The following is a 17434-nucleotide window of genomic DNA, read 5'->3' on the forward strand; positions in this document are numbered from 1 at the left end:
TCAGAGGGAAAAAAATCTAGCCAAACACAAATAAATAAGCTGATAAAAAAATAAACCCCCAATAGATATTATAAGTAATAAATCGTATAAAACAACAACATATCAAATCATGTGATTACCACTAACCAGCAACAAAATTAAGACAACCAGCCCTAACATGAAATGTGTATATACTCCTATAAAAATACTATGCTAGTGTGATGCCAAATTTCATAATATCAGAATTGATATAAATAAATTATATTCTGATTTAACAATTTAGCCTGTGACAGTTTTCTCCATTAGAACTAGCTCATCTCCGCTCTATATATTGAATTCTTTCTGTTCCTTACTAGATATTTCTTTTGTCAGGTTCACTTCATGACTTGTACATTTATGATGCTGCCTGAGAGCCACAGTGTAAACTGGTTTGGTAGGGGAGGCTTTTGTCTGAACCTGTGTGTGTCTTGTTCACAGGTGTCAAAGAGGAATTGCCATTTAATTAAGTCATAATGGCAGAGGTGTAGCAGGGCTCACATATTGCTGCATCACGCATCCAAAGCACGAGCCGTCCTCCTCTGGACAATTACACCATCCTGAACTAATAATGCATAGAGCCTGTATACAGTACGTGCCAAAAACATGCTGCAATTCATAAGGGCTATTCTTCAATCTACTTGTGTACATTAGGGGTGTCCTCTTTTATGGATACTAAGGATGATTTCAAGTATGGGATGGTGCAAGTGTGCTATGTTGGGCATTTTTGTTTGCTAAGCTCTGTGTTTTTGGTGCACTTGAGAAGAGCTGTTATTAAGAGATACTGCATGATAGATGATATTGTTTTATTAAATTCTTCAATGTAGAACTTATCATATATTATAGTCTATTTGAAGCTAAATATTTGCTTTAATTTCAACAAGTAGAACAAGGACATGTGATGTGACTAATATGTTTCTTCTGTCTATATTTATTTATTTGTTAAAAAGTAAGAGGCACTTACTGTACTCAATTATTCCTAAAGGAGCAGCGTGAGATGAAAAAAAGAAAGAAAATTATATAAGATTAAAATTGGAAAACGAATGTAAATGTGTAAAAGATATACTGTTCAAAGGTTTGAGGTCAGTAAGACTTTGTTTTTGAAATTCAATACTTTTATTCAGCGAGGACGCATTAAAATTTTGGATCAAATATTTCAAATAAATGCTTTTGTATTCATCAAAGAATCCTGAAAAACAAAATGTACCATGGTTTCCACAGAGCAGCAACTGTAACAATGATAATATTAAGAAATGTTTCTAGAGCAGCAAATCAGTTTATTAGAATGATTTCTTGTGACAGTGAAGACTGGAATAATGATGCTGAAAATTCAGCTTTGCATCACAGGAATAAATTACATTTGATAATATATTGAAATAGAAAATAGTTCATTTAAATTATAATAACATTTCACAGTTTCAGGATTTTTACTGTATTTTTAAACAAATTAATGCAGTCTTGGTGGGGCTTCTTTCAAGAACTAATTAAAATAATCAAACTGACCTCAAACTTCAAATTCACACACATCAAGATATATATACAAATCTATATATATAGAGTCATTCCAATAAATATCAATAAAGTTATACCACATGGTACAAGAGTAAATAAGTCGTTTAATAACTTACCATCACCCTCAATGAACGGTGGCTCAAGGAAGTAGCCATATACGGTTTTGGTGACTGACCCAAGAGAGTTGGAGGCTACTAGGGTGTAGTTTCCATTGTCGTAATGCGTTGGGTTCTGAAAAGTCAAGCAGCCTTCCAAGTAATCTTGGTAGTACTCCATCTCCATGTGGATATATCCGCTCTGCAGGATCTCGCGGCCCTTGTGGAACCAGCGCAGTGTGGGATGGGGAAAACCCCTCACAGTGAACTCAATGCAGGTGTGATGCCTCCGCTCCGGCTCGTCCAGTTTCAGGATTACTGGCGGAACTGTTGAAGGAAAGAAAAACTGAGGGTTTATAGGAAGACGGAGGCTTTTTTGTAAGAGATACAGGAACAGAATGGCTGACAGCAAATTCTCATCAGGGAAGTACACCTATTTCTCATGGAAAGCCATTAGGCAATGGGAAGAACACTACAAACACGGCATCCAATCTACCATGAAATAGTTATGGTAGTTATAGTTACATAATTAATAAAAAAAAAAAAATCTAATTATATATATATAAAAATATAAATATAATAAAATTCTTATTTTTATTATTATTATTATTTTTTGCCATTTATCGAATCTTACCAAACCTAAATTGTTGATTAATAGTTCAAACATTGAATTTTTTAAATAATTTTTTTATTTAATAATATAATTTTCGCAATATGAGTTGAAGTATTGAAATAAATGAACTTTTCCACAACATTTTAATTTATTGAGATGCACTCTTTCTACAACGACTCCTATGTTTCTGGAATCATCACTATGGCAACAAACGGATCTCATTTCATTAGCTGCAAAATGTGTACAGATAATCCTAAATGTCAGATTTACACAGATCAGAATTTGGAGCAGTGTAAATGTAATCTAAATGTGCTTGGGAATACAAATCTCTATACCTTTTTCCTTGTATGGAAAACCGAATTTTAGACATTCAGACTAACGTCTCATTTTATGTTTCACAGGTAAAAGAAAAGGACACACAACATAAGACTAAAACGGCGACAGACGCACTAGTGTACACTATTCAAAGGTAAACTGCATGCAAACATCTAGTCCGACACTGCACATTTGTTTGTCATTCAAATGGGAAGGCAGCATTATTGTCAGCTGCCTTCTCTAGCTGAAGTGATTTGTGTTTGGCTGATTGATGAGACTAGACTAGAGATATGTCCCTCCTGTAGAGCGGCTCGGCACACATCCCGCCTAAACAGATGACAAGTGTTTTAGAATCAGCATGCAGCAGCACCCTTGCTCTCGGCCTGTCTGCTCTCACTACTGCATGAGCCCTGTCATTTAGAGAGTCCCGCTGCAATCCCACCAGGAAAGGAAAAGAGAATGGGAGGGATGTACATCCCATACGTGCGTCTCATATTCCAGAGCTTTTGATCGGAATGCTAAAATCCAACTGCTGCACTTTTCATTAGCATTATTAATGCGTCTCAGTGGAACAGGGCCAAACCTTTTGGCTTTGTTGACTCTGCACCCAGTTGTGATGTTTCTCAAATCCGATATTTAGGACTGATTGTCTATTCTGTCAGGTAAGAAAGCATATTTGTGCTCTCTGACATTATGGTCAAGAACTGGTCTGCAGTGGCTACCATACATTTTTGTTATAAAAAATTGTGATTAATCACATTCAAAATAAAAGTTTGTGTTTAAATAATAAATAAGTGTGTACGGTGTATTTTATATGTATATTTTTATCTTTATTTTATATATCAAATATAATTTCATTAATTTGTCAAATATAAATATTTAAAATTTAATTATTGTATTTTATACATTCATATTTCATACACTTTTTTAATATGTAAATACCTATTACAAAATGTAAAATACATTTAAAAACAGAAATTTAATATTTATTTATTTTTATCATTTATTTTAATTAAAATTGAAAATTAATTAATTGATTATTCATTTCTTAATACAAATTTTCATACAGATATGTATTAAATATATATACAAATGATATACCAAATATTAAAAGTATAAAAACATAAATATAATATAATTAGCTTTATAAAGGTTTTATAAGCCATCAGAAATCAGTACTCACAGTTACTTCATAAAGACAAGACCATGTACTTGGTTATCAAAACCAAACTTGACAGACTCAGTGCCTGTATATCTTGCCAATGTCATTCCAATTTAACGTCAAAGTCATTAGTCAGCAGAGTGATAAAATGTAATGCTTTTCATCTACACACTGTCTTAAATTCATGTGCTGTTTAATGAGCATAATGATGTGTCTGAGTGTCAGATCATATCTGAGTCCTAAAACATTAATGCCATCATTGGGAAAAGTCCTCCATTCCTTCCTATTAAAACATAGAAAAGTTGCAGAGATGTTTCAGATTCAATCCTGCCTCTGGTTAATTCTCATCTTATATACCTGTTTAACCCAGTTTAACATGGCGCAGTGCAGGTCTATTTTTATGTATGCATCACAACCTAACGCCTTCCCTAAACACACACGCACCCTCTGATTAAATTAACACAAAGACTTACAGGTTCAGAGCTGTTAATTGCTGTATCAATTCATCATCATTTGGTACCTTGTTCTATTTTGAACGTGTCCATAAAGTTATTTCTTCATAAAAGAGTAAGGTGTTATATGCGTTAAAATTTGCAACCTCAGTAAATGTATTTTTAAGGTAACATCTGATTAAAGATTTACAGACTATATGCTTTTTTTTAATACTCCAAAAACCTAAAACACATACTCTCTTTGCACTGTTCACTTAACTAGGCCGCTGCAGATTCAGAAATATCATACAAATTAAAGTACATTCAACTTATTTTGCAAGTAGTTAAATGAAAAGCTGAAAGTGTGTTTCTTAAAGCTGAAAGTGTTACACGTTCTAGAGGAAATGTTGAAGTTTTTCTTGAGAACAACTTATTTATATCCTTAAGAAGAAAAAATGACAGACTTTTCTGATTGTAACTGTGATTTTCTATTTACTGTAAATGAGTTGTGTATTATTGTAATTGTTATTGAATTTGTATAAAATTAAAAACTAGGTCTCAATATTGGAGTCGTCAGAGTTACTGAATATCAGAATCATATATATATATATATATATAGTATATATATATATATATATATATATATATATATATATATATATATATAGTATATGTAGCTACTGTTATTTATGCTTAAAATTTGAACAATAATAATAAATTCATTAAACATTTTACCTTTTTGGTTTTAGGTCAAGAAGTGTAAAGCTATCCTAAAAGTTTGATTACAATTATTTTTTAAGAATATTACGTTAGTTTTATCTTTAGAATCTTAAAAAAAAAATTGAATAATTTTATTTTTAAGATTTTATTTTTATTATATTTTTTTATATGGCTTCTGTTTGCTAAAGTATTAGCACACCTTTTCTCACCAAGCCACATAATTTGATTATTGCAGTATGAGCAATAGCAAACACCATTAAGTATGAGATGAGAAAACCTGTAATAAGCACTAAATACGTACATAGCACAGCCAGCTGAAGAGACACGTTGGTCATCCCAACCACATTCTCAGAGATGCAGGTCAGAACAAAGCCGTTGTCGTCTCTACTCACGTTGACCAGTGTCAGGTTGATGGAGTGGATGTTGGGCCAGTAGACAGTTGACTGGAAGGTAGACCAGAAACATTATGCTATGGTTAGACTGAAAAGAAGGTTAAATGGTGTGTTTGGTGTGGGATGATCACCTGGTGTGTGTTGATGGATTGAAGGCCATTCACGGTCCAGTCCACCTCAGGTACCGGAGACCCAGAGCCATTACAGCTGAGCGTCACATTACCGCCCTCCAGCACAGTCAGGTTACTGTGAGCAACGCTGATATCTGGCAGGTCTAGATCACAACAATGACTATTATGTACATTACTTAAAGAATGTACATAATCTTACAAGAATTTATCATAGTCACCACAGTTTCTGCCTAAATAATTCCTAAAACAGATATTTGTACCACTGTAAGTCCATACTTAATTAACTGGAATGGTATATATTTGTGAATTTTCAGTATTTCAGACTTTTTGTTTGCTCATACAATAACATTTTGTGTTAAGTATGGCAAGTATCGCTAGCATGGTCATTAGTTGTAAAAAAAAAAAAAAAAAGATGTACTTTTATAGACTATATACATGATAAAGTGCTGTTTTTGTTGTTGTTTTTTTACTTCAGTTTTCAGGAAATTTCTTAACTAAATATATATATGATATATAACTATATCATAATTTTAAAAAAATTTTTTTTTAAAGAAATATATACAATAAATAATCATGTAAATGACAAAAATGACAAAAGCATGTAATTAATAAAACTGATATTTTAATATCTGTTTTTATTTTAATTTAATGTAAAATATCAATAAATACTGTAATCCTTCATAATAATATTAAAATTACACTGATCTATAAAATATGGCCACATATACTGTTACATGACTTAATTGGAATAATTCAGGGCAAATCTTAACCCTAAAACTGGCAATTTACCAACATCTATGATTTAGAATTTTAGAAATGGATAATGGATTCATGATTCATTTATTATTATTATTATTATTTGCATATTTTTTGCAGTACATGTGCAGTGCTCATGTGTATGTATTTTTTTTATTTTTTATTTTATTTTAGCATGACCAAAAATAAAAAACTAGAAAAGAAAAGAAAGAATAAGAAAAAAATAATAATTGGTTGAATGATTTCCTTCATTAAGAGAGTAGTACAACTGACAGATCTTACCTCACTATGCCCAATACTGCAAAATAATGTGAGATAAATATTGCATCATACGAATAATCTTATATAACAATACATAGTGTGTGCTTGACCTACAGCTGTATTATTTATGAAGAAAGATGTCTTACCACACTGGGCAATGCTCATTGATCTCAGACGAATCTTGCTTGCGCCATTCTTGCAGTAGAGGTGCTGGGTGTGCAGGCCGGCCTCACCCCGCAGCTGCCAGAGCTGAATCCATCGGATCTCACAGCCGCAGTCAAAGACGACCCCCTCCAGCCTCCTGCATCAACAACACACAGCCAACAGTTATACAATCCTCAAACTCCAGCATTTTCATGCAGTGTTAACTCTGCGCTGGCCATGTGAAATCAATCAAACTTCGCCTGCGTTAGTTGAAAGCAGCAGGTTTGTGACACTATATCTCCCGGGTTGTGTGGCATTGTGACCCGGGCTGATTACTGAAAGCTTGTAGGTTTCATGGGGAGATCCATAAGCAATCACCATCGTGCCCTTGAGTAATTCTCATAACCACAGGCAACAGGGCTCAACCGGGCAAGCATTTCACTCACATTTGCCACTAAAAATAGAGGAGTGAGAACTATAAAATGTATTTACAGTAGGAGCATCTATGCAAATAAAACAAGTCCCTGCAGTTGTTTTAAAAAACGAGAATATCTAATAAACAGTATAAGATACGGTAAATCCTAATTATCATTTTTAAAAGGTCTTAAATTTGTTGACGGAAAACTCATAATACAGCCTAATGTGATGATTACGGTAAACTTCAAAAGGATATGATTCATAAAATAAACAAGTGCTACATGTTCAAAGTCTAAACATGGTGCTATTGAATGTGCAGTAAATACCATGCATTTATGCACATTCAACACATGATGAATTGTGACAGTGTTTAGTTTATGGTTATTTATGGACATTTCAAAATAAGAGTTCCGGTGCATTCAGGCTAGTTTATAATTAAAAATGTTGCATTGTGGGGAACAGTTTTCCTGTGTAATATTGGTATTCCGGTTACAAAAAAAATTGAAAAAATAAAAATAAAAAATAAATTCTTAAACTATAGGAATACAGGTATTGTATTATAATAAACTTTTTTTTCCTTCTTGTAAAAATCTCCTTATGTACTTTTAGCTTTAGAACATAATCTCCTTATATTCTTTTGTTTTTCAGCTAGAAAGAAGTAAGAGTCAAGCCTTGGCAAGTGTAGCCTGTTTTGAAAAAAAAAAAAAAAGCATCTGCTAATTGACTGTATTTACTATTGCATGACATGCATTTCACATCTCAGCGTTTTGTCAACTGCGACTTTTTACATGTCACATACATGATGCATAACATACACAGCATTAAAAGCATGGCTATTTGCATTTCAAAGCTGTAAAACTGGCAAGTGCACAAAGCTCACATTTCTCTTTCCCAGCAGCGAAATCCTAGAATCAGTTACTAAAACATCAGAATATAAAGGACATGTTTATGCAAAAAATAAGTAAAAAAAAAAAAAAAAAAAAAAAAAAAAACTCAAGATACATTGTCTGAAAGCACATCTTAATAGCTTCCAGATATTTGCTTTATTTTAGACCAGAAACATATGCAAGTATGTAAATATGCTTGGACAGCACATTGTAAGTGCACTGTCCCGTGACAAATCTCAGTACTGATGTAGGTAATAACGTTCCTCTCTGTGTCTGTGGCATTAAAACAGATGCCTTATTATTCAGATAGCTAGCTATAACAAGTTGACAGCTGAACTTAACTGCAAAATTGTGAAAAGAGAGAAGTGACTGCAGCAGACAGCTGCTTACTTTAGTGCCTACAAAAGGCAGTTTAAACTAATGCCTCTGAACTCAACACGTACTTTTGCCGAATTATGAATTATGTTCAGAAACATTTCAGAACGCAACTATGTGTGAAATTGAGCTTGCATAGCTAGGAGCATTTGCACTGTAGTACTTGTGCTTCTACTACTACTTCTAGTAGTTCTGGAGTACAAACTTGTTTTTTTACTGCAAAACAAAGACGCTTAAATGGATACTCCAAACCAAAATGAAAATTTGTTTGTACAAAATTTGTAATCTCTTACCCCCTTGTCGTTCCAAGCCTGTAAAAGCTTAGTTTGTCTTCGGAACACAATTTAATATTTTGAATAAAAGGATTGTAACTGTCCCATTGAGGGCCAAATAACTTACACTGTCAAGGTCCAGAAAAGTATGAAAAGCATTGTCAGAATAGTCCATCTGTATAAAACAAATAATGACTTTATTCAACAATTTGTCTCCTCTGTATCTCTCTGCATCACCATAGTGCCATTTTGGAGAATATGAACTGAACGCAGACAGCTTACGATCTTCTGTGTCAGCCGCGACACAAGGATACGTTTTATATTATGAAAAAAACCAACAAAAAAAAAAACCTTGAACTCTTCATCATAGAATCCTGAAAAATGTATCAGGGTCTCCACAAAATTATTAAACAGCACACTTATTTTAAACATTAATAATAATATTAAGAAATGTTTCTTGAGCAGTAAATCAGCATATTATAATGATTTCTGAAGGATCATGTGACACTGAGACTGGAGTAATAATGCTGAAAATTCAGCTTTACATCACAGCAATAAATTGCATTATAAACTATATTCAAATAGAACGCTGTAAAATATTTATAGTTATTCACAATATTACTCAAGTAAATGTAGCCTCGTGAGCATAACAGACATCTCTCAAAAACATTTAAAAAAATTACTGCCCACCCCAAACTTAGTAATGAAAATATAGTTAAAAAAATTCCCTCTTTAAGAAGAATGGCTTTATGTATTTCCCAATTGTAAGTTGCTTTGGATAAAAGTGTTTGCAAAATGACTAAATGTAAATGTACAGTCATGCCCAAAAATATGGACACCCGTGGTAAATATGATCAAAGAAGGCTGTGAAAATTAATCTGCATTGTTAATCCTTTTGATCTTTTTTTTTTTATCACAAAAATCTAACCTTTCATTAGATAATAATGAAAAATTCTCTAATACAAATTGGCCACAATTACCTCTCATTTTCCGAAGGGTTCAGGTCAGAGGACTGGAATGGCTATAGCTGAAGCTTGGTTTTGTGCTCATTTTTGTGTTGTTTTTGAGGTTTGTGTATGGATTATTGTACGGTTGGAAGATCCAAACGTGGTCCATTATAAGATTTCTAACAGAGTCAGTCACTTGCTGAATTTGTATCTGTTGGTATTTGATAGAATCCATGATGCCATGTATCTAAACAAGATGTCTAGGACCTCCAGCAGAAATATAGGCCCACAACATCAAAAACACAGCAGTATATTTCATTGTGCACATGGGGTACTTTTTATCCCTGTTTTCACCAAACCCATCTTGAGTGTTTGCTGCTAAACAGCTCATTTTTTTGTTTCATCTGATCATAGAACCCAGTCCCATTTGAAGTTTCAGTCGTGTCTGATAAATTAATATGCTGGAGTTTGTTTTTGGATGAGCTAGGAGACATTTTCTTGAAACCCTCCCAAACAACATGTGTTGATAGGTGCTGTTTGACATTTTTTTTTTAAGGTTTTCTGACCCCGAGACTCAACTGCAATTCTCCAGCTGTGGTTCTCTACTGGTTCTCTACAATTCTCTACTGCTCTAGCTCTTTTCTATAGCCACTTCACTAATTTGTGGAGCTCAATTATCTTTTGCTGCACTTCAGTAATATATTATTTGGTTTTTCTGATCGTGATGGATGATTAAGGGCATTTGGGCATTGTTTTCCCCCCTATTTATATTACTGTGAAACAGGAAACAATGGCTGGATAATTTCATTTTCATAATCACCCTGGAGTACTCAAAATTGTGAATATGAATGGGAATTTACTTCAGAGTTATTTTACTCATAAGAATTTCTAGGGGTGTCCTTAATTCTGGCCAATGTGTATTTGAGAAAAACATTTATTTCATAATGATATTTCCCCCCATTTTAAACTTGTATTATCCAATGAAAGGTTATATTTTTTGTGATTTTTTTAAATAAAAGATCAAAAGGATCAACATGTAGATTAATTTACACAGCCTTCTTTGATCATATTTACCAAGGGTGTCCATATTTTTGGGCATGACTGTATATAGTTCCAGTCGTGGGTGCATCATTATTTGATTTGAATAGAAACATTCTGTTGTGTCTAAGATAATGTTACATTATATGAGATATATAATTTATATGTAAAATACATTTAAATTACATAACATACTTTCTAAAACCAATGTACTCTTCAAAGAACTGCATATTATGCTGACAAATAAGAATGTGATAACATACAAAGCTGTACTTGGTGAGCGGACATTGATTACTGGAACAATACAACATTTCAGTTTGTGAAAAACAGAGTTGCAGTCGCTGAATGGAAAGAAAGATGAGGCGCTCACAACGTGATGAACTGTATATCATTACCCACAGGCTTTGATCTTAGCGTGAAACTTTAGTCCATTAATCTGTATGCTCGGGTTAGAAAATACACTACTGTATGTTTTCAGAGCCCTTCATTATTTTGCAAATCCCTTTCTGCAAACCTCCAGGAGTCAGGTCACTCGTGAGAACAAACGCTCCTGTAACACGTGAAATGAGCTTACATGCATATTCACTGAAATTATTTCAGTGTAATTCTGACAGAAATGTGTGTTTGTTCATGAAGTAAACAAAGAAGATGTGAGAGAGTCTATCAACAACAATAACAAAAAAGATGCATTTTGTATTTAAGTAATTACACATGCTTAAACTTAGACATCATTTACGCTGCCAGGAATAACCCAGCGGTGGCCAACGGGGGGCCTGATCATCAACGGTGATTGACAGCCCATAACATGATTATGCACGCTGATGAGGTTTAGTTGTGCGTGTGCACCTGAAAGCTATTGAGAAAAGAAATTGTAAGATGCATAGAACTCTTCAGAATGTAATGGGATCATTTTCTTTTTGAAGAATAAACAAAACATTGTGGTGCTTTGAAGCAGTGTGTCTGATTTCGCTTCAGAATCTAGATTTTACATTGGACTTTAAATGGAGACCGCAAAACCAACACTGTTTAAAAGTAAACAAAAACATATTTAAGCTTTGATGTTGTGGTTTATTATTGTTTTCTGCATTTCAGTATTTTCATGGTTTCTTCTGCTATTCATGACCCCATCAGAACAGACCTGGGACCAACCAGTTGAGAATCGCTGTCCTAACGGATAAAGTCTATATTCTCAATTATTTTTTCCAAACCCTCTGGCATGATATTATATTACTGTGACTTTTAGGATGAATTCACTGGGTCTGAAAATCAATAATGCCCGTGAATCTCATCTAGCTTTGAAGATTACACCAATATTACAGATCCACAGCAACATAAATGATACCAATCTTCACTATTTATCTCCATAATACATGCAATTTGTTCAGTGAAGTTCAAATGTGTTTGTTTACTAAATATATTCGGTGGAAATAAATGCAGATTTTCCAGATTTTTATTTTTTGCCACATTAGTGAAAATATGTCTCTGTTTTACTTTTCGCATGAAACTTTTTGAATCTAATTGGCTATAATGACTGTTTTGCTGAAAGGATGGCTCTTGTGAATGAATGAACAAGTAAATTTATATTTTGCATTTTTATTCTTTTTCTTTTTTTTTCAATAAAATTAACTATAATTTCAACCTAAGAGTCATGCTGAATATTGTCACAACAACAGGCTGAAAAATTAAGCTATAATCTGTAACCCCCAGCCCATCTTGATGTCACTTCCTTTGAAAAAAAAAGGAAGTGCTCACTCACTCAGACAGAGGAGACACTCAGACCTTATGCTGATGAAGTAAGCCTGCAAATGTTTGTGTACTAAGTGTCCTTGAAGACAATGACTTTGTCGGATTTATGGCAATGCATTCTTTCATTTTCATTTTAAGTGCAGTTTAACCGTATGATCAATCATTTTGATGACACGTCATGCCAGTGGGTGAATGTATCTCCAAGTCACTTTCAGATAATACAGGACAGCAAGAACATTACGATTGGTTATGTGCTCTGATTGAACTCTGAAACATCATTTTAAACTGACAAATCATGCACACATTTCTTTAAAGAAATAATCCAACCAAAGCATAAAACAAAAATCTGTCATCATTTACTCACGCTCGTGTTGTTTAGTTTCTGCTCCAGGACACAAAAGAAGATATTTTCAAGAACGTTGGGCCCAAACAGCATTGCAAAAAAAAAAAAAAAAAAAAAAAACATTTTAATGACAACATGGGGGTGAGTAAATGATGCCAGTTTTCATTTTTCATTTTGCTACTATATATTTAACATTGCAAACTTAAAAGAAACATTTGCATGTGATGTCTGTCTGCCATTCAAGCTCTGCACAGCATGTGTGAATGCACTAATGACTGGATGTATTCTGTCCACGAGGACAGGGTGCATGGAGGTATGCAGATACATTAGTTGACAGACAGGTAGAAAAGCAATTTAAAATGTTTGGACCGAGCGTTTTGATTGGAAGTACATTTCTTGTTCCTACGCCTTCCGCAGAATATATAAATACAGATAAATAAATTTAAACCACTTGACATAATGATTGCTATCGGGATGCAAAGAGACTTTCAACAGTATAACAAAAATTGTTTCTTAAGACAATCACCTTGTGCACCTTTAACCTTCAATAAATAAAGATTCTTAACGTACTGTAATTTACTCAAGATTTAACAAAAAAAAAATATATATATAATAATAAAAAAACTAGAAAGATTTACTTTGAGTATAGAACATTCATTAATTTCCAGGTTCGAAAATTATAATTTCCCTGACATGTACAAATTATTCCATACAGTGTTATTTCTTAAAGTTGCCCTAAATTGAAGAATCACACAAAACACTACTTGAGCCAGGTTTATCTTTTGATATTGCCTCATAATGGCACATAGAGGTGCAATTGAACACTTATTAAATTCAGTACTAAATAGGGGTGTAACGGTACGCAAAAATCACGGTTCGGTAAGTACCTCGGTTTTAAAATTAACGGTTCGGTTCATTTTTCGGTACAGTAAGGGAAAGAAATGCAAACATTAAACTGAAGGTTGTTTATTACTATAAACTTTTTTTTAACAATTTGTTTACACTTTTTTTAAACACTTTTTAATAAAATATAATAATAAATAAAATACTGCTGCAAAGTTCTCCACTAAATAAAAAAGTCCCAGTCTCAAACCAATATCACATCATAAAATATAATGAAAAATATAAATACATAACTATTGAGAATGAGAAGTTGTCGTCATAGCACAAATCCCCTCCCTCGATATCACGGTCTCCGTCATGTTGGAAGGATACCGGCGGCGAAACAGGATTGTTTACACGTGTTGTTAAGAGGAGGTTCTCGCAATTCTGTACTGTTTTACCATGCCTGGAAGTTACTGCTGCATTAAAAACTGCTGCAGTATCTCACACGATACATATGGAAAACATAGGAACAATGGAATACAGTTTTTTTAGGTTACACCAAGCGCAAAACAGCGGTATTTTGGAGAAGCTCTCAAGCGGCACAGAGACCTGGACCATTTACCTCCATGCACACATATGGACATTGGGAATTATATAATTTTTGGTTTAAGTTACTACACAATGCAGGAGTTTAAAAGCCACAAGTCTTTGGAAAGTTACGAGGCTTTCTGCTGTGGCTGGGTCCATCTACAGCAGGTGAAGAAAACAGTGTTAGCGTATTGTAATTACATTGCATTTAGAATCACTTCTTGACCAAAATGACAAAGTAATTAACTGCGAATGAACACTAGATTGTAACGAGATGTTCATTGTATACGAACGTTTCCAACATGTTTTGATCTAGGGTAAAGCTGTGTATGTTTAGTTATAATTTGATTTGAACCCAATGACACATACTGTACCAGGTTTTTTTTGTTGGGGGCTGCAAAGTGGACAACCCAGTTCTGGGTTAGCTAGGGTAGTTAAATATGTGATTGCGAGATGTAAATGTCCGGGTTAGATTAAAGCCATTAACAGCCTGAATGCAAAGTGACTTACATTGTAAACAATATAATTCCCAATGTCCATATGTGTGCTCTGAGGTAAATTGTTTCGGTCTCTGTGCCGCTGCAGGGAGCTGCCTGAGAGCTTCTCCGAACACCGCTGTTTTGCGCTTGGTGTGAGCTTGTTCCTGTAAGGTCCCCTTTCTTTCGCCTTATGTTTTTGCAGTGCTTTACTTTCTTCCTTCTCTTCATAGATCCGTCTCGATCTGTTCCGCCGACAAAATAAATGCGCAAAAATGAAAGCGCTCTGAAATTTTTAGTTGCGCCTCTGTGAAGTTCTGAAGGCATTGCCCCTGGCAACAGATACAGTGTTGCCAACTTCTTTCAATGGAAAAGTCGCTAAGTTGGCAACACTGAACAGAAAGCGTATCCTGCCATCAGGGCCGACCTGCTCAGACCCCTCCCAAATCAACCCAAATCGGCACGTGACTCCTCAATCTCAATAGCCCTATTCGTACAGGACTAGTTTTACAGGGGGGGCGTTAGAGAAATCTGTGTTTCACAGACGCACTTGGTGATTTTAATCCCGTCCGAATCTGCCACGTCTGTGTTTTTCTCACACAACCTCTGTGATAATTCCAGAGCAAATTACCTACCGTTTTTCAGCAAACTCAGTGATCCTCTGAGAAAACTAATCCCGTCCGAATGCGAATGTCTGTGATTGCTGGTGATATTTTATTTCACAACGCGTTTCCTTGTGTGTTTTGGCCAACGTGAATTACCGTAGATGCTCTTACCACGCGGATGTTTGATATATTAGCTTAGCGCCAAATAAATAATAATAATAAAATAATACAAATAATGAAATCAAGAGCAAGATCGCGTAAACTGTTAATACCGGCTATTGTAATATCAGCATCAGGTAAGATTACTCACGTTCATTTATGTACTCAGTAACATAATGGAAAACAAGTTAAACTAAAGGAACCACACATTAACATGGTTTTGTTATACTAGCCATTTTGTATTTTTTGTGTAAAAATACTAAGGCAATCATTCTGAATGAATGCAATGCACGCATGCAGAGCGCGTGATCTCTGTGACGCCCAGATGCACAAATCAGACCCTCCCACCTCTGTAATAAACACGGAGATGTTAGTCCCGTCCGAAATTGTACATGAAAATCACAGACGTCAGGGGGTAAGAATCGAAACTCAAACGTAGTTTAGAAAACTAGTCCCGTCCGAATAGTGCTTATGATTACCAATCCCAGCTTGTAGGTCTGCTCATATTTAAAAATATATATAAAACTTTTCCAAAGTGTAAAGTGCCGCATCAACAGTTTCAGTTTTTAGACCTGCTCAGATTTCGTTATTGCGTTGGACCGATCGGAATTAAGAGCAAAGGTCTGTTTAAATGCTGACGGGAGCTGTGTTTGAATTACTGTAGTTTTTTCTTAGTTGTAGTGATGTTCACACTCGCGTGATGCCTTTTGAAAATTTTAGAATCAGCTGCCGGGCGGGATTTGCGCTGAACGCAGAGACTTCCGCCACTAAATATGTTCGTGTGGAAACACGAAAATGTACCTACGTTCCGCATACAAAATATTGCATTCGGTCATTCGGTACACACGTGCACTGTACCGAGAGCCCTGTACCGAAACGGTCCAGTACGAATACACGTACCATTACACCCCTAGTACTAAAGTATCTTCCAGTTTAGCACTAAACTTTGCTCAAATTATCTCTAAAGCACCCACCTTGAAAATATGCCTAATTCATCATAATGGTGAACACAAATCAGGTTTTGGTAAAACAATTTCTTGGAGGACAAATCTGGACAAATGACATGTGTTGTTTATATCATCATCTATAATAAAGGTATTACACTCATAAAAATAAAGGTGCTTCACATCGATGCCATAGAAGAACCATTTATGGTTTCACTAAGAACCATTCAGTCATAAGGTTCTTTAAAGAACCATCTCTTTCTAACCTTTTTATAATCTGAAGAACCTTCTTCAGCCACAAATATCCTTTTATGAAACAGAAAGGTTCTTCAGATGTTAAAGGTTCTTTATGGAACCGTTTTGACAAAAAAAGGTTATTTTATGGCATTGTGAAGAAACTTTGTTTTTAAACATTAATGTGCACTACAATAGTGATATAATTTAAGCAAAGTTCCCACATCTTCTTATTATCTAATAAATTCAATTCACAATAATTCATTATCAATAGATAAAGCTTCTAATCATAATTTACTGCAGATTTCACCCATTAAAAACAATAACAAATGAACTAACAGGAGTAACTATAGTTAGATTAACATTCATTATAAAAATTTCTGTCACGTTAACTCAATTTTACAACTTTCCCATGTCTGAATATTATAATTTTCATGATATTTACAAGTCATTCCTTACAGAGCTATTCCAGTAATGGCCTAAAATCAAAGAATCACAAAACAGTACTTGAGCAAGGTTGATCTTTTGCTATTGCCTCATATTGGCACATTTTAGAGGTGCAGTTGAACACTTATTAAATTCAGTACTAAATTATATTGCATTTTAGCACTGAACTGTGCTGAAATGATCTCTAAAGCACCCACCTGGTAAATATGCCTATTTCACCATAACAGTTAACGCAAATCAGATTCTGGTAAAACTAATTTCCTGGAGGACAGATTTGGACAAATGACATGCGCTGTTTATATCATCCACAAAATCCACAGGAGGGAGGACGGGAAAAGACAGCAATACACATGGTCCCAGACTCCCCCAACACATTCTGAAATAAAAGGCTGAATATGTGCATAATAAAAAATTAAGCAGGACATATGTAAGCGGCTCTACAAGTTGTTGTTAGCCACAACAAAGAGCGAGGACAGAGACGTGTCAAATTCAAAAGAATTGAATTGTTTTGTCATTTTAAGCGCAACATGAAGACACCACGTTGCTCACAATCAATAAACAAACTCATCACTTTATGTGCATGC

At 34.4% G+C, this 17434-nt stretch overlaps 1 protein-coding gene and 1 long non-coding RNA gene across 2 annotated transcripts in view; one reads left to right on the top strand and one right to left on the bottom strand.

The window, feature by feature from the left end:
* Positions 1-2927, top strand: part of LOC113105566 (uncharacterized) — a 68662-nt gene extending 65735 nt beyond the window's left edge. The window contains exon 3 of the long non-coding RNA XR_003292380.1: positions 2637-2927. This is a non-coding gene — a long non-coding RNA (uncharacterized LOC113105566). The remainder of the gene's footprint in view (positions 1-2636) is intronic.
* The window catches only part of LOC113105565 (NT-3 growth factor receptor-like), a 119904-nt gene that overhangs the window by 56960 nt on the left and 45510 nt on the right, over positions 1-17434 (bottom strand). The window contains exons 5-9 of the mRNA XM_026266707.1: positions 6550-6704; positions 5387-5529; positions 5165-5306; positions 1644-1949; positions 980-994 (exon numbers count right to left, since the gene is read on the bottom strand). Of these exons, the coding sequence (XP_026122492.1) occupies positions 980-994; positions 1644-1949; positions 5165-5306; positions 5387-5529; positions 6550-6704 (761 nt within the window). The remainder of the gene's footprint in view (positions 1-979; positions 995-1643; positions 1950-5164; positions 5307-5386; positions 5530-6549; positions 6705-17434) is intronic.

The sequence above is a fragment of the Carassius auratus genome, chromosome 7, assembly GCF_003368295.1.
Source record: "Carassius auratus strain Wakin chromosome 7, ASM336829v1, whole genome shotgun sequence".
In the NCBI taxonomy this organism is placed as follows: domain Eukaryota; kingdom Metazoa; phylum Chordata; class Actinopteri; order Cypriniformes; family Cyprinidae; genus Carassius; species Carassius auratus.